Below are 18,709 nucleotides of genomic sequence, written 5' to 3'. Positions count from 1 at the left end.
ACAGAAGAGAAATCATAGCTTTTACATTGTCTGAATTATAAGTTGTGTACCCCACAAGATGAAATGGAACGATGTTCAGTGCAGCAACATCGAAAAGCTAAGAAATGCCACAAGGGATTTGGAAGAATGTTTGCAGTCTGACCTGTGACAGTTGTCATACTGGAGCCGATAGCACAAGTCTGTGTGGTAACTGCAGCAGCATCAGAGCAACCATTTAACAGCTGCAAGTATTCCAGAGCATCTGAGAATTCACTGTGACAGAAAGTTAGGGAAAAATAGTAAAGATCTGCACAGGATCTTGTTTTAATCTGAAAGAATATTTAAATTTAATATATAAAAGGGTACTTACTAATCTACTATTTCAAAGAGACCAAACTACTACATATATGTCAATGGAGTAGATAACATAATTCATGCAATACCACTATTTAAGCATAAGAGAATAGTGCCTCTAAAGCATTGTCTTAACTCTCTGCACAACACTATTTTGACATTTATTATATCCCTAACAGAGCCACAGATAAAGCCACACCCTTTCTTTACTTTCAAATACTGCAAAGGTTTGCTGTATGGTGTTGCAAACTCTGACACATATGGTGTTTGCAACACAAGATACAAACTCTGACCAAAAAAAGATTTTTTAATAAAATCAACAGAACCAATACGAAATCTGGGAGAAGAGACATATCTTCCCTGATGTGTCAGAAGAAAAGGCAGGGTATTCAGTTATTTAGAACAAGGAGCACAGTGCTGAAAGTATTGGTCAGAGCCATTCTGACCAAGACTGGAACTGACCTCTAGATACTTGGGTGTATACCAGCTGATCCATAAATGTACTAACTCTATTTGGGAATGGTTCCAACAGTTCTATTACTTAGTGAGTTTTGATAAGATTTGTAGCTCAAGTTGAGGTTCTGGATGTAAGCCTGCTTGCTGAGCTGGAAGGTTTGATTTCAGATGTTTTGCCACCATACTAGGTAACATCACCAGTGAGCCTCCGGTGAAGCACTGGTGATAGGGCCAGCTTTTTAACGTGTGTGTTTGGTTTTCCTTGGCTTGATGACATCATTTCCTGTGATGTCATTTCTTGCTCTTTTTATCAGAGGGTGGTAAATGGGTTCCAAGTCAATGTTTGTTGACAGAGTTCTGGTTGGAATGCCATATTTCTAGGAATTCCCGAGAGTGTCTCAGTTTGGCTTGTCCTAGGATGGATGTGTTGTCCCAGTCGTAGTGGTATCCTTCCTCATCTGTATGCAAAGATACTAGTGAGAGTGGGTCATGTCTTTTTATGGCTAGTTGATGTTCATGTATCCTGGTGGCTAGTTTTCTGCCTGTTTGTCCAATGTAGTGTTTGTTACAGTTCTTGCAAGGTAATATGCAGTAGAAAACTGTCCCACTTCGACTAGGACAACACATCCATCCTCGGACAAGCCAAACAGAGACACGCATGAGAATTCCTAGAAGCATGGCATTCCAACCAGAACTCTCTCAAGAAACACATTTACCACCCCCGGAGAAAAAGAACAGGAAATGACATCACCAACCCAAGGAAACCTAAACACATAAATAAAAAGTAGGCCACACAACTAGTGCTTCACTGGAGGCTCACCTGATGATGTTACCTACGATGGTGACGAAATGTCTCAAAACGAACCTTCCAGCTCAGGGAGCAAACCAACATCCAGTTCTATTAGTTAGTCCATTCTTCGTTTTTGGGCCAATTCAATGCACAACTACTTCGTCAAAAATCTATTCACTGAAACTCCACTGTAGTTTACTAAATATAGAAGATCAATAAGATGTGCATTAAAAGCTCATAAAATTGAATGGTCTTTTCACTATGCAAAGTTGATGTGCCTACTGATGGTATATTTCACCCTACATTCCCACTGTCTCTCTCTCTCCCTCCCTCCAACTGTAATGTGTAACAATGCAAATAGCAATGACAAAAGTTGCTCACCCTCCCTCTCCTGACGCTGGCTTCCTGTTCTCCGGTTTGGCAATGCAATATAATGCTTTTTCCAGCAGATGCTCACGGAAAGCTTGAGTCACCTGAGCCAATGGATCAACTAGAAGAAAAAAGCAAATAGTTTTGCACTACATATTTAATAACACAATCATCTGTGATTGATACTTCAAGTCTTGTCCATAACTTGTCTTTTTTTAAATTTTGACCATTGTGGGTAAACATTTCACTCTTTTTAACGACCCTCTTTTCCCCAGTCTTTCCTTCATATTTCTGTTTTCCATTGAAATGGCTTTGGGTCATTTTTAGGTTCACGTCACCTATATACAAGTTGCTATTGTTATGGATACAATTTGGTATTTGCAGGACTGAATATTTGTTCTGACATCTTTCACCGTTTTAATTCTATAATTTTTTTGTTCTGTGTTACTAAATTAAACAAAATGACATGACAATCTATTTTATAAAACACAAAATGCTGAATGTACTCAGCGGTTCAAGCAACAGTTATGGAACCTGAAACATTGGTTGATTTTCCAATGGTCAGATAATCTCTTCTGAAGCATAGTTGGGAGTTGTGCATGGGGATGGAGGAATTACCTAGGAAATTAACGAACTTCCTCAGAAATTCCCCTCTGCTTGGAACGATCAAAACTATCCAGTTAAATTAGAAATGCAAAGCGTCTACTTGCAGTTAAATTATTTGAGGAAAGGTTAGACTATTAAATATGAGGTCCAACACCCAATCGAGTGATAACTGAACCGATTCCCCAACTTACCTTAACGCTACCTCCCTCTATGTTTATGACCTGACACCATGCCCACCCTAACTGCCACACACCCCAACCTACCCTAAGCATTCCATCGCTCACCTGGCCTCTTTGTTATTTTGGATGCTAGCATCCCACCTTACCCCTACCCACTTGGCACTCTAGCCTCCTGGCACTTTATCCCCTAAATACCCTATCCTCACACTTAACTGAAGTACTCACCCTATCACAATTGCTGTCAAAAAGTGTTTGATGCTGGATTTTGCAAGGTTACATGGATAGGGTGGGTGGGTGGGTGAGGAATGTGGGTGGGGGTTCTGCATGTAAATGCTCTTCAGAGGGTCCATTTGGACTTAATGGGCTGAATGGCTTCCTTCCATTCTGCAGGGATTCTTTGATACATTTGAATTTCAGAATGTGGTAACTGACTGCTGTGAAAAAAGGGACATGGTGTACCTTCCCCTAACTCTTCTACAATATGAAGAACCTATAAGAATGGAATTACAGCTCCACATTTCTGATGGAGTTCAGATTAGAAATGTAAATCTCTTTTGTTTTGGAAAACAAAAAGTGAGTGATAATCTGTGTGTCACCAGCACTCCTTGGAAATAGACAATAGACAACAGACAATAGGTGCAGGTGGAAGCCATTCAGCCCTTCGAGCCAGCACTACCATTCATTATGATCATGGCTGATCATCCACAATCAGTATCCTGTTCCTGCCTTATTTCCATAACCCTTGATTCCAATATCTTCAAGAGTTCTATGCATCTCTTTCTTGAAAAGTATCCAAAGACTTAGCCTCCACTGCCTTCTGGGGCAGCGTATTCCATATATCCATCACTCTCTCAGTAAAGAGGTTTCTCCTCAACTCTGTTCTAAATGGCCTACCCCTTATTTTTAAACTGTGCCCTCTGGTTCTGGACTCACCCATCAGTGGAAACATGCTTCCTGCCTCCAGAGTGTCCAATCCTTTAATAATCTTACACGACTCAATCAGATCCCCTCTCATCCTTCCAAACTCAAGTGTATACATGCTCCAATCTTTCAACATCTTTCCGGGAATTGACCTAGTGAACCTACGCTGCACTCCCTCAATAGCCAGAATGTCCTTCCTCAAATTTGGAGACCAAAACTGCACACAATACTCCAGGTTTGGTCTCACCAGGGCCAGGTACAGCTGCAGAAGGACCTCTTTGCTCTTATACTCAGTTCCTCTTGTTATGAAGGCCAGCATGCCATTAGCTTTCTTCACTGCCTGCTGTACCTGCATGCTTGCTTTCATTGACTGATGTACAAAAACACCTAGATCTCGTTGTACTTCCCCTTTCAGTAACTTGACTCCATTTAGATAGTAATCTGCCTTCCTGTTCTTTCCACCAAGCTGGATAACTGCACATTTACCCATATTAAACTGCATCTGCCATGCATCCGGCCACTCACCTAGCCTGTCCAAGCTATCCTGTATTCTCATAACATCCTCCTCACATTTCACGCTGCCACTCAGCTTTGTATCATCAGCAAATTTGCTAATATTACTTTTAATACCTTCATCTATATCATTAATGAATGCAGTCCCAGCACCGAACCTTGTGGTACCCCACTGGTCACCGCCTGCAATTCCGAAAGGGACCCGTTTATCACTATTCTTTGCTTCCTGTCAGCCAGCCAATTTTCAATCCAAGTCAGTATTTTGCCTCCAATACCATGCGCCCTAATTTTGCTCACTAATGTCCTATGTGGGACTTTATCAGAGGCTTTCTGAAAGTCCAGGTACACTACACCAATTGGCTCTCCCTTGTCCATCTTCATAATTTATATCCTCAAAAAATTCCAGCAGATTAGTCAAGCACGATTTCCCCTTCCTAAATCCATGTTGATTCTGACCTATCCTGTTACTGCTATCCGAATGAGTCGTAATTTCATCTTTTATAATTGACTCCAGCATCTTTCCCACCACTGAAGTCAGGCTAACTGGTCTATAATTCCCTGTTTTCTCTCTCCCTCCTTTCTTGAAAAGTGGGACAACATTAGCCACCCTCGAATCCGCAGGAATTAATTGTGAATCTATAAAACATTGGAAAATGATTACTAATGCGTCCACAATTTCTAGATCCACCTTCTTAAGTACCCTAGGATTTAGATCATCAAGTCCTGGGGACTTATCAGCCTTCAGACCTAAAAGTCTATCCAACACAATTTCCTGCTTAATATAAATTCCCATCAGTTCATCCATTACCCTAGGTCCTCCAGCCACTATTACATCTGAGAGATTGGATCTGTCTTCACTTGGGAAGACACCAGCAAAGTACCTATTCAACTCTTCTGGCATCTTCTTGTACCATATAATACATTCACCAGTTTGTCTTCAAGGACCCAATTTTAGTCTTAACCATTCTTTTTCTTTTTACATACCCAAAAAAGCTTTTACTATCCTCCTTTATATTTTTGGCCTATTAACTTTTTCTCTCCTCATGTATGTCATCTGACCTGCTAGGCATTTTCATTTTTATTTCAGCCTGGCAGAATCTGCAATAATTTGCTTTTGACAGTGTCTCTTATTTACACACAATCTACGGAAATAATACATAGGACCTAGGAGCAGAAGCAGATCATTCAGCCCTTCATGGCTGCTCACCCAATCAAAGAGATCACTGCTGATCTACATGAAAACCATTGTATCCATATCCTTTAAGGTTTTTAATATGTAGAAATCTATCAACATCGGTCTTGAACATGCTCAATGACAGAATGCCCACAATTCTCCAGATGCAAGTGACCATCCAAATAAACACAGAATAATGAAAAACATTTCTCCATGACTCAGTGGGTAAATGTGCTGTCCAGTATGGGAATGAATCATGCAATGCAAGATGGTTAGAAATCCCCTCAGATGGGTTCGGATTGGTCACTCCAGTCTAGAAAAGTGTTCAACTAGGCTTCTTGTCTCTGTAGGCTCTTCCAATTTGCAGGTATGTGCATACGTGTGGAGTGAGGGAACACAGAGTGTAGAATTCTACTTAGCTATGATAGATAACCTTCCACCACACAGATGTACACAAGAATATTTACTTGGATAAACTACTAGAAAGTTGGCAAACTATGCCCTAGCACAAGTCAGAACACTCAGGAAAGGAAGGTGAGAGGAAATCCCAGGAAGAAGTAATGCGTGACTAACAACACTTCAAATGTTATGCTACTCATGTCACACGACTCGAAGGTTACATCAAACTCACATTCTTCCACTAATAAATGAAATCAAAATGTGTTTTGATGGACGGCCTGAAATGATCTGAAACATCATCTGTTTCCTACTTCAGATATTACTGAACCTGAACATTTTTATTAATAAAGCAGTTACCTGAGTTTCCAGTAACACTGTAAATGCTGTCTTTTGGAGTGTTTTTTACAGTCCAATCTTCATCAACAAAGAATCTATGACCTAGAGGGTGGCACAGCCATTTCATTGCAGGTGGTATAGTACCACTTTGGGACAGGCAAATCTGTCTGGCACTGCTCAGGAAGAAGCGCTATAAAAAAAAGTAAATATAAGCTTTAAATACATGGAAGATCCACACCCAAGTTAATCACTAAAAAAAAACCAGAAAATAACCTCTCTAAAGTACATTGACTAGCCCAAATAAAATGTTGAATTACCCAATCTGTGCCGAGTTAATTACAGTCAGCCATGTAGTGGCAAGGGAAACCAGTCAAACTCCAGCTCCTGATCACGGTCCAGTAATATTTGTTATATCACACTCCTAATTTAGTGGGGGGGGGGGCTCAGCTGTGAAGTACTACTTTATCCCCATTCCTTTGGTTAAAAAAAACTCAATACCAGATTATAGTCCAACAGGTAGCTTCATCACAGCTACCTGATGAAGGAGCAGCATTCCAAAATCTAGTACTTTCAAATAAACCTGTTGACTATAATCTGGTGTGAGATTTTAAATTTTGTTCACCCTAGTCCAACACTGGCCCCTCCACATCATCCTTTTGATACATGCCATTAAGGGTCACTTTAAGTGTTACTGGCTTTAAAAGCACACATCTCAGGATATGCCAGTGGTTTTCGTGTAGACACAAAAAATTTGAAGTGTTAAATTACACAAGCAGCTCACATGTATGCAAAATATTCTCTTATAGCAGATTCTATAAAATTGTAAGCCAGCAGGGAGCATTTAATGAATGAAACCTTCAATCTCTGTTCTTATGATTACTTCTTTAATAATTTGCTGAAGGACTCAACAGAGAACCATGTACTGCATTCCTGTGACAGTCAGTCAGTCATTGTTGGGAAAAAGAAGGATATCATTGTTAAATTCTTCACCTTTTGTTGAAAAGACCTTGTTTACTGTTGGATACATTGAGCAGAGACTTACAATTAGGAAGCTTATTAGGAGGAGGTGGAATTATAAAGTTGTATTTACAGGAACTTACAAGTCCCAAAGTATCTATCTTCAGACCAGGATTAGTCATGGTTAAGTCTCTCTATTACTTATCCAGAGACCGTGGGCTATATGGAGGGTGGAGAAGGAAGTAAAAAAACTATACATCTGATAAAGTTTATGATATTACATAACATCGTATCCAAAACACCAAATACAGGGGAACCTCGATTATCTGAACGAGATGGGCAGGAACTATTTCGTTCGGATAATTGATTATTCGGTTAATTGATTCAATAATCGGAGTTTTCTATTAAGTCTGCTCCCCATTCAGGAGACTAGCAGCAGCACAGTGCGAGCAAGCCCTCACCCACCCCCAACATCACGCCCTTGCCCCAAACCCCATCCAACACCGCCCTCCCCGCCCGCCTGCGTTCCCATCAGTCCAGGACTGTTCTCAGCAGCACTTTTAATCACTGTAAACAGAAGACTCCATCAGTGTTGGACACATATGATGTAATGTTTTAGTCAGGACCTCGAGATCTCCTTCGGGTATTCCTATATTCAGATAATTGGCATTCGGATAATTGAGGTTCCTCTGTACATATTGACGCAAGAATAGGAATTTTCTATTTTTAGCAGTCAAACTCATTACATATGCCAGAAATATTAACTAACAAATAGGATAGTTCAACTATAATTCTCCATCATAATTGGTCATAAAGTGCACACCTGCTCCCTTGGCTGGACAGGGACTGCAAGGTGCTGAACTATACCAGGAGATAGATGGAGACACACAGATTATTCTCACTACCTTCATATTATTCCGATATACTTTTCTAATACACTACCGCTATGCTCCAGCTGTAGTTAGTTATTATTTTCTTCACATTAATTTTGTTTCCTGTGCACGTATGAGCATCCATATGCTATTAATACTTCATAGTATGCCTGTCAGAATGCTTCCTATAGAATATATTCTCTGAAGTGAAGTAGTGCCTCCCACGCACACTTGGCTGGCAAGAATTTTGTGCAATTATAATGGTTCAAATACAGCACAGCACTTGAGACTCTTGTATTTACATTTTCAGATTATTTATTTTGCACACATCCTTTAAATGCCGCTTACAAATTATTTAGCATTCGAAAGAAAGAAACAGGCAAGTTAATGTCCCACGGGAACCTTAAGAAATAAATCAGTCACACGAAGGTACTGAAAAAGGTTTAGTTAAAACTCTGTTTTGCACGGGACCTTCCTTCCCAAAACTTCTGATATCCCATACCAAGGATAGTTCATTAACTCAGTGTCATGGGGAGTCATGCCTGCAATTGCATTTCTTACTTATAAATTTTCAATATAGGATTTTCTTTTCAACTCCAACAGACAGGTCTTAGAGACAAGACAGACAATAATTATCTCAGTGCTACTCACAGTCATGAAGTGAAGTCTCTTGTGCAAGCTGGTTTTGATACGAATTGCTGCTGCCACATATATTTCTGCCATGGTAGCAACAGAGATAGCATCTCCAGCACATTCAGCAAGGTTTACTGCACTCAAAGCCATATTAATTGCAGACAAGTGGCTTCCACCCAGTTTGCCTAAGAATAATGGAGAACCAGACAACCTTAATTACAAATTTATGTGCGTGATTAAGATAATACAGAAGGAAACAACAAGGAGAGATCACAAAGACTTTAAAATAATTACAAGTCAATGTGTTCTTTCTCCACCTACACATGTGGGATGGCATTGATGCTCTAGTATCAAGTACACTCAAAGTAATTCTACCAACATTGAAGTATCAACTTTCCATTTGATTCAAACAGGTGGTCCTGGATGACACAAATTTTGTTCTGGAGGCATACAACCTCTTACACCCAAATGGGTTTGCTACAGAAAACTAATTTCTGAACAATTGCATAGTTGCTGGCGATCACTTTCTTCGTGCTATGACATATGAAAAGGTACCAAATAATCCATCTTGTAAATAAATTTTTCAAAGGGACAAATTTAATGAATAAATAAATTATTTCACTTGCTCAAGCTGTGTTTCAACATGATAATTTGAATGATAATTTTGCAATGAAAATTACTAATGCAATGCTCACATCAATATCCCCTTCTGAATTTTGTAATCTATCTACAGACTGTTAGTTAATATATCAAGCCCAGTTTCATTGAAAATTGATGAAATTATTTTATTTCTCTACTCTTACATAAAATGGTTTCTGCTATAATACATCCAACTCAGTTGTGTTTGCACATCTGGGCAGTGAGTGTTGACAGACTGCTTATTCAGTAGGCTTCACCCTGTCCTCATCCACAATGGAAATGTATCTACCAACAGCCACTGCATACCTGGCTGATAACGTTTTGCCTTTTTATCCAAGGGAGTCATTCCACAGATCAATGACGTCAGAGCTGTGAGGGAACTGACTGCTGATTTACCCACATTAGAATAGTGACAACACTTACAAATTTACGAGTGTGAGAGAGAGCACGATGGTGATAGAGAGTATGTGTATAGCATTTTAGGACGCGGTGAGGCCATGGAACATGCTCAAAATGCAAGTTTCCTCTTTCAGGGAATGAACCAAAACTGATCCTCACAAGTACATTTTCGAGCTGAGATAATTGGACAGTATAAGATTAGTGAGTACCCTAGTGAACTCTTCACCTAAGACCAGCTGCAGCACTGCAAGTGACATTTTAAACAAGGCTGTTGAACGACTTAGACTGGGGTTCAGTGCAAGAAAAGTAGCATACTAACCCATTCTCCAATTACCCTTGAATAGATGGAGCACCCAACGAGGGTGTAGCTGTTAGTTTTTTTTTCTTATGCTACATTCAAGTACTGAAGCTGTCAAAAATGACTGCAGCACAAACTACAAAAGCTAATCTGGAGGAATGCGTTTGTGGTCACTAGCATTTAGTAGAAAATGTTGCTATTTGAAAAGGTTTTCAATGTTGCACAAGATACACACCGGTCATGTGGAGCTGTTGCAGTTTATGATAGACCAGTGCCGCATCTCGGGTGCTCTTCTTCATATCATCTTTCAGCTCCTTTTTCTGCCTGAAGCCTCCAGCCCGTGCTGCAAACCAGCGCCCGACCCACAACCTCTGAAGAATGTGCCGAATGACATTCCACATCAGACTACAGGCAAAGTCAAAGTTAGATGTTGGCAGAGGACGTCCCAGTGCCTTCAGACAGGTCCAAAGGTTCTGAGAAGCTTGGGCAAAATCCCCCTGACAAAAATAAATGAGGAAAATTTACTATTATTTTTCCACTGAGATTTAAAAATTTTCACTTCTCTTTTGTAAAAGAAAATCACCAATTTTCTCCCCATCTCAACAGAAACCCTGGATTCTGCAAATGTGCAGTTTCCCAAATGCTAGAATTCCTCTAAGTGGCCATGCTTCACACATGGTCATAGACATCAAGCATTGATATACCAGTTGCTCACAGGTGACATCACTGTCAAGGTGGATTCTGGCCTCAATCTACACCTTTGTCAGCACATGAAGCTCTGCACTGCGATCAGTTGCTGAAACGCCAGCTGATTCTTTCTCTATAAACTAAAGGTGTTGAAGCCTACCGTTGCAAATAATAAAACTTCATTTCTGACTAGCACACAATAACTATACAACATGTGACAAACATCAGGCAACCATCATTAAGTGACTTCAGAAAAAGAAACACAAAACAAATGAAATTCAAACTCTTAATTTAGATGCAACCGTCAAATCTTTACTGTGCCCACAACAAACGTACTTCCTCAGAAATCACTGAAGTCATGTTGTAAATTAGATATTTTGTTGCCATAAGTGCAAAACACGATTTATCTGGTCAGAGGTATATCCATGAGGTCAATTATATGCTGAAAATTTCTGAAAGTAATTCTTTGCAGAAAATATCACTGGTAACAGTTCAGCAATGATAAATTTATATGCAGGAGCAAGGCCGACAACTGAATAAAGTAAAGGGGATATAGCGGAATTCTCTCTATGTAGAGTAGAAACACTCAGTGAATGCTAAACCTGTACTTGCTTCAACTCTTTTCATCAATAAAAAGGCAAATCAGACCAAAGCTTCTAAATTATCAAAAATAAATCATTCCTACCCTTGCCAGGTCCAGATCAGCCTGCTTACGATGCCTCCAGAAAAGGACAGATGATTCAGAATGCAGCCTAGTAACAGGCTCACCATAGACAAAGATTTTAGCAAATACAAGCAGAACAATTATCCCATTAATTAACCAGAGGATCAACGTTGGCCAGATCCAAGAAAACCAGCTAGAGGAATCTATCAGAAATAAAATAGTAAAAAAAAACACATTTTACTTGTTGAGCTGTGGGGTTATTTCCAAGATCAGTAACTTAGTGTCACTGAATCTTAAAAAAAAGCTTCATTAGGCAACAGAAACTTTGATAAAAGTAGAACATATTCCATTACATACTTAAAACCTGCACGAGTGTTTCTTAACTCCTTGCACAAAGGTTAAAGACAAAATACTTAATATTCATCCATTTTCACACATTCTCCATCTTACAAAACAATTCCTGCTGTCTGTAACAGAGGGTGTATTTGATTAATTTAAGTCAGCAATTACAGAAAATTGACTTTCAAAATACATAAATCTAGTCTTTTTAATTGTCTTGTGGCAAACAGAGAAGATGTATTATTAAACACTGGTGTACATACATCAGGATGCAAAACACAATGTGACATGACTTAAAACTATTGTTTTCAAAAACAACCTATTGGACGTCTACATAAGTATATTAACAAGGACCTGGACAGTGCTAACAAAGGCATTTAAATTTAAACCAGCTGTGATACCAGTTTATCTTTGTCATATATAACAAGTGAAATGAATTTTACTTGTTATACTGGAAACACAAATCAAGCCCATTCTAGAGGTTTTAATTTTATGAGATAATAAATTATGTTTAGTATTAAAACACTATGTTTAGCAACACAGACTGACACAGGTTTGAACTGCACACTGAGAAGGTCCTCCTGACCTGAAGCGGAATGTCCAGGAAGGGAGATATACCAAGACAAGAGGGGACAGTGTCAGGGCTAAATGGTGCTCAACACCATATTGCCCATAGAAAGTTACAATGCCTAACAGCAGACTGTGTGTCTATACTCTTGGCCTGAGGCCTCAAGCCAAGTAACAAGAATACATCCTTTATATTAGAATATATAGCAGAGAAACAAGCTATCAGCCTAAATGGAGTTTATCGATTGGTGCTGTATTCATTACTGTGCAGGTTCTACATGTGCTTTAGCTAGCTTGGAGTTTAATATATAGAAATCTGCTTTGGGATTTTGACATATTGGAGAGATCGTGAAATGAACAAAGGAGAGAGGAAATAGCGGGGGACCTGATAGGTATCTTTGTGGCATTCTTAAACACAGGTGAGGTGCCGGAGGACTGGAAGGTTGCTCATGTTATCCCCCTGTACAAGAAGGGTAGTAGGGATATTACAGGTAACAGACCAGTGAGCCTGACTTCGGTCGTGGGAAAGTTGCTGGAGAAGGTACGGAAGGATAGGATCTATTTAAATTTAAAAAGAATGGGCTTATCAGTGTTAGGCAACATGGCTTTGTGCGGGGGAGATCGTGCCTTACCAACAAATAGAGTTCTTTGAGGAAGTGACCAAAGAGAAGGGCGGGCTGTTGATGTCTTTAGTAAGGTGTTTGATAAGGTTCCCCATGGTAAACTAATAGAGAAAGTGAAGTCACATGGTGTGCAGGGTATTCTAGTTAGGTGGATAAAGAACTGGTTGAGAAACAGGAGAAAGAGCGAGAGAGCGCGAGAAAAAGGAGAGAGCGCGAGAGAGGGAGCGCGAGAGAGTTGAAGGGAATTTCTCGAAATGGAGAAAGGTGACCAGTAGGTGTTCCACAGGGATCAGTGTTGGGGCCACTGTTTGTGCTATATATAAATGATCTGGTAGAGGGCACTGTTGGTATGATCAGCAAGTTTGCAGATGACACAATGATTGGTGGAGTAGCAGAAAGCATAAGGGACTGTCAAAGAATATATATAGATAGACTGGAGAGTTGAGCGGGAGAGTGGTGGAAGGAGTTCAATACAAATTGAGGAAATGCATTTAGGCAAGTCTAATTCTAGAGCGAATTATACAATAAACGGAAGAGCTTTGGGAAAAGTTAATGAACAGAGAGATCTGGGAGTGCAGGTCTACTGTACCATGAAGATTGCTGCACAGATGGATAGAGTGGTCAAGGCGGCATATGGTATGCTTGCCTTCATTGGACAAGGCACTGAGTATAAGAGCTGGCAGGTCATGTTAAAATTGTACGAGACATTGATTCGGCCACATTTAGAGTACTGTGTACAGTTCTGGTCACCACATTACCAAAAGGATGTGGACACTTTAGAGGGGGTGCAGAGAAGATTTACAAGGATGTTGCCTGGTATGGAAGGTGCTAGCTATGAATTGAGGTTGCGTGGGTTAGGTTTATTTTCATTAGAAAAAAGGAGATTGAGGGGGGATCTGATTGAGGTTTACAAAATCATGAAGGGTATAGACAGGGTGGATAGAGACAAGCTTTTTCCCAGGGTGAAGGATTCAACAACAAGAGGTTATGCTTTCAAGGTGAGAGGTGAAAAGTTTAAAGGGGATACATGAGGCAAGTACTTCAAACAGAGGGTGGTGGGTGCCTTGAACGTGTTGTCAGCAGAGGTGGTAGAGGCAGGCATGGTAGATTCACTTAAGGTGTATCTGGACAGATGCATGAGTAGGTAGGGAGCAGAGGGGTACAAATGCTTAGGAATTGGGCGATAGGTTTAGACAGTTGATTTGGATTAGGCTCTTATATCATATTTACTTCGCTGTTTGCTCTCAGATATATAATAAATATCACAAAAAAATTTCATGAAAATGAAATTGCAAATTAATTATATATTCACAAATACAAATGAGAACACTAGCTCTTAAACTGTTTTCCTTCTCTGGTTGGTATTTAGACCACAGTTTTTGCCAGTACTCTTGTTTTGTTTGGCCATTTTCTACATGCAAACTTAGAGTGTGAAGAAATATAAATCCTTGGAATGTGTCCTTACATATTTTCACTGATTCTTTTTTAATATTCAGGTTCCTACCTTCTATTGAAAGGCCTAATATGTTTCTGCCTGCACCATGATATTCTTGGCCTCCCACAGAACTGATGTCCGTCCCACCCATCAAGAATGCAAGAGGGTTAAAGGAGAGGCAAAGGAATACAAAGGTACACAGCACCATCCTGGATCGATCCAACATACCAACGTTAGTTGGTAGCGTCTGTTCTTGTTTAACGGAGACCTAGAGTCAATAGAACGTACCATCAGTTTAAATGCAAATAAGGCCATCCTACTGTTCAAATGCACTCACACAGAATAGTTTTCCAAGATAAGAATATACAGAACAAGAAATTACCTTGCAAGTTATTATGTTTCCATTTTCCACAGACCCTGTTAAATTCACACTGTCATGGACTCTACAAAATCAATTTATAATCTTGGAAGCAAGTAGTCCCAAATTTCTAAATGTTATCAAGCAAATGTCAGAAATAATATGCATCTTTATTATTTAGCCCAGGTCTTCTGGCCTCCATAGACAATATTCTGAACAACCCCATTCTTATAATGTTCAGCAAAATATCTCTCAAAAAGCACCAAGTGATTCAAGTATATTCCCAGTAACACTTGAATATCATGATGAAAGTGTTCAAGCTGGTCAGAAATATATTTTGATGTTATGCATAAACCATAGCTTGGGGAGTTAAATTTATTCATAACAGTTAACATTTCTTGCCTTTAGAAAAAAACTTAGTCATTCTTCTGACAGCACCTGAATATGTTAATAAAATGTTTATACAATTTATCATTATGACTAAATAATGCTGCGAGAAACATCCAGTATCCAAACAAAAGGTTCAAGTTACAATATTCACTACTGTTTGCAGTTGGTTTCCTCTCAAACGTTCTGCTTTCAAATTAGATCAGAGTTGAGAACTCATTAATCTTCCAATTGTCTTTGTCTTGCCTCTATAAACCTGGTCAATAACGAGAGCACAACATGCATTTATACAACACTTTGCTCATCTCCAGGTGTCTCATAACCTAGAAATTACTTTTGAAGTATAGTCATTGTTATCGTGTCCCAGAAATGTCAATGAGATGAATCACAAGTTAATTTCCATATTCCAAAAGGAACATGTTCAAGCCCTGCGCCTTCTTCTGAATTCCCTGAAGCATAACAAGCCTACGTTGGTGACATGGAAAAAGCAATCAACTGGATGTGCTGATCATTCTGCACCTTTTTCCCCTCTTGTATGAATTGCTGATTTACTTAAATGCCAAATTTTTAACACTTATCTTCCTTTTTGACAAGATTGCCATTCTTTACTACCAAACAACAATTTCCTTTTGATTGCGTTGGTTAAGGGATAAAGGTTGGTCAGAATTTTTTTGCTTTTCTTCAAAAAGTGTTGAAATCATTTATGTCCCACTCAAATCAGGGACACGAGGAAAACCTTGGTTTAGTTTCTCATGTGCGAAGACGTAATTCCAAGAAAGCAGCACTCTCTAGTATTGCATACCATTGACAGTTCTCATTTTCAACAGAGCACATGACCAAATCTTGCCATGGGACAAGAACACAAACTTCTGGTTCAGAAATCAATATGCTTCTAAGTTAAAACTTCTTCAGAGAAACACTGTGGCACAGAGGATTAAATAGAAGCAACTCTAGCCCCTCTCCCTTAAATTATAACATGATCTCAATGTTTTGTATCAGTAGAGTACTTGGGATTCTTCAGAAGGAATTGGCAAGCTTTTCTTTCTGTTAGTTAAGGTGTTGGACAAGCTGCCAGATGCAGAGAGAAAATATACAAATTCACTCCACAAGGTAACTTCTAAAGCTTAAGTTCCTACAGAACTCTTGATTGGACAAAGCCTAGAGAGGGTTAACAGCATAAGTAATTAACTTCAAAACAAAGGAAGTGTCAATCCACCACCAGTGGTGCATCAGCCGATTTCAGCTGGGACATTGCAGAATAGCAACTGCCCTCTGCCCTTCTAAGCCTAAGAAAAAAGAAACACATATGCAAGCCAATTCCTGCTTCTGATCACAATGCATTAATTCCAGCTGAAAAAGTATTACACAGGTAGGGTTGAGAGAATGTGGACTACATAGGCCCATGTTTCTAAGGAGGTTGTGGGGTGACCATATAGAGGTTTATAAAACCATGAGGGGTATAGATAAGGTGAATGGCAGGTGCATTTTCCACAGGGTGGGGAATTTCAAGACTATGGAACATATTTTTAAGGTGAGAGGAGAAAAGTTTTTTAAAAAAAAGAGGCAATTTTTTTCTTTTTTTTTTACACAGAGTAATTCGTGCCTGGAATGAACTTCCAAACGAACTGGTGGATGCATGTCTTTTCAACGTTTTAATTGTACATTTGGATAAATACATAAACAAGGAATGTTGGAAGGATGTGGCCAAACACAGGCAGGTGATTCTAGTTTAGTTTGGGATTATGATTGGCATGGACTGGTTGGACAAAAGGGTCTGTTTCCGTGGTGTATGACTCTATAGCTCGGCTTCTGCTGCTGCTGATGTTACCAATTGAGGTCTGTAAATGGGAACTACCTAGTTGAGAAATAATAAGCAAGTAACTATAGTGAGAAGTGTAAAAAAAAAGTAGTTACTATGAATAACAATGTGGTGAAGGAAGTCTCAAATGGGTTGCATGGTCTTCTGTAGCTGTGCACTATTCCAGGTCAGCTACTGATATACCTCACATTTGTGGAAAATAAGCATTCACAACATAATGGGTAGCATACTGGAATGGACAGAACATTGGGTTACTAACAGGAAACAGAGGGTAGGTAAATGGATCTTTTTCAGCTAGGCAAGATGATCACAGCTCATGTTACAATCTTTAAAATTGTTTAGATATAAGGTTCCAAAGATGTGGTCACTGAGTTTGCTGATGACACAAAGAAAGGTAGGAAAATAAGTTGTGAATAGGACATAAGTTTACAAAGAGATATAGAAAGTTAGAGTGGCAAATAGAATACAATGTGGGAAAATATGAAACTGTCCTTTTGGCAGGATGAATTAAAAAAAACTAAATGGAGAGAGATTGCAGAGTTCAGATATTCAGAGGGATCTGGACTTATTGCATGACTCAAATCTTTAGAATGCAGGTACAACAAATAATTACAAAGACTAATGGAATGTTACTTATCACAAGAGGAATTGAATACAAAAGTAAGGAGTTATACTTCTATTACACAGAGCACTGCTGAGACTGTATTCAGAGTACTGGGTCATCTGACTTAAGGATAGATGCAGAGTACACTGATGCACAAACATATTTCATGCAGTACGGAGATTTACCAGGAGTAGTATGTGGAATTACTGGACTGTCTTATGAGGAAAGGTTGAACAGACTACGTTAGTGTCTGCTGGAGTTTAGAAAATTAAGAGGTGACGTGATTGCAATTTCAAAAAAATAAATCATAAGGGGCGTTCTCAGGGTCAATTTGTCAAGGATGTTTCCTCTTATACAAGAAGCTAGAACTAGGGGGGGTCACAGTTTAGAAATCAAAATTTGTCAAATTAAATCATAAGTAAGGCAAAATGTTTGTTCTCAAAGGGTCTTTGGAACACCTGAGAAGATGGTGGAAGCAGAGTGCTTGAGTATTTTTAAGGCACAAGTAAATAGATTCTGCTTAAGCCACGGGATAAAAAGGTCATCAGCAACAGGCAGGAATGAAACTACAACCAGATGAGCTACGATCTCACCAAATGGTGAAGGCGGCTCAAAGGGCTGAATGGCCTACTTCTGCTCCTGGTTCATATGCACATTTGCAATTTAAACAGCTTATCAATGCTAACTGGCAAGTCTCAGTAATAAACAATGACTGCGTGGCCATGGTACCAAAGAATAAATCACCAACCATAAAACCAGCAACCAATTGGTTAAGTAGTAAAGTAAAATAGAGAAAACAGAAATCTAGAAAATTAGGGAAGAAAGAAAATTGGATATCAATGCTTTTGTCTGAATTGAGAACGTGAAAATGACATATAATGGAGTTTTGCAAGCTGGGACAGTCATGCATCCACAAAGGGTGTTTTGTGCTGACATGAACATGCATCTTATGGCTCTCAACATTATTTCTTAGCACTCACTCAGGAGGTTGCCAGTCACTGTCTGCTTTCCAACGCTTTCTTAGTGCACACTGACTTTAGCACAAAGTTACAGACTGTCAGCCTTTGTGGTTCAGCAGAGAGAGAAGCTAGCAGCACATGACAATGGAACAGTCAATCTATCAGCCGATGAGGAGGGGGGCAGTGGGGGGTGGGGTCATGTGTGTGTGTGTGTGTGTGTGTGTGTGTGTGTGTGTGTGTGTGAGTGATATAGCACCCTGCCATAAAGTATGCAATTATAGCTTATGTGGCACAAACATTGCATGAGCTTCAAGGAAATGACGTTGAGAAGATCATAGGGAAAGATTCCTTAGTGAGGTGCGGGGGAACAAGTCAGTCAGAAGATACCACCAT

General features: G+C 39.5%; 1 protein-coding gene across 2 annotated transcripts in view; it reads right to left on the bottom strand.

The window, feature by feature from the left end:
- srebf1 (sterol regulatory element binding transcription factor 1) overlaps nt 1-18,709 on the bottom strand; it is a 44,415-nt gene that overhangs the window by 6,457 nt on the left and 19,249 nt on the right. For both annotated transcript variants that reach the window (XM_060840775.1, XM_060840776.1), the window contains exons 8-14: nt 14,259-14,457; nt 11,247-11,428; nt 10,110-10,371; nt 8,557-8,723; nt 6,098-6,266; nt 1,961-2,069; nt 143-252 (exon numbers count right to left, since the gene is read on the bottom strand). In XM_060840775.1, the coding sequence (XP_060696758.1) occupies nt 143-252; nt 1,961-2,069; nt 6,098-6,266; nt 8,557-8,723; nt 10,110-10,371; nt 11,247-11,428; nt 14,259-14,457 (1,198 nt within the window). The remainder of the gene's footprint in view (nt 1-142; nt 253-1,960; nt 2,070-6,097; nt 6,267-8,556; nt 8,724-10,109; nt 10,372-11,246; nt 11,429-14,258; nt 14,458-18,709) is intronic.

This window comes from Hemiscyllium ocellatum, chromosome 20 (genome assembly GCF_020745735.1).
Source record: "Hemiscyllium ocellatum isolate sHemOce1 chromosome 20, sHemOce1.pat.X.cur, whole genome shotgun sequence".
NCBI lineage: Eukaryota > Metazoa > Chordata > Chondrichthyes > Orectolobiformes > Hemiscylliidae > Hemiscyllium > Hemiscyllium ocellatum.
The sequence above is the reverse complement of the archived record's forward strand: the minus strand, read 5'-3'. Positions and strand labels throughout refer to the sequence as shown.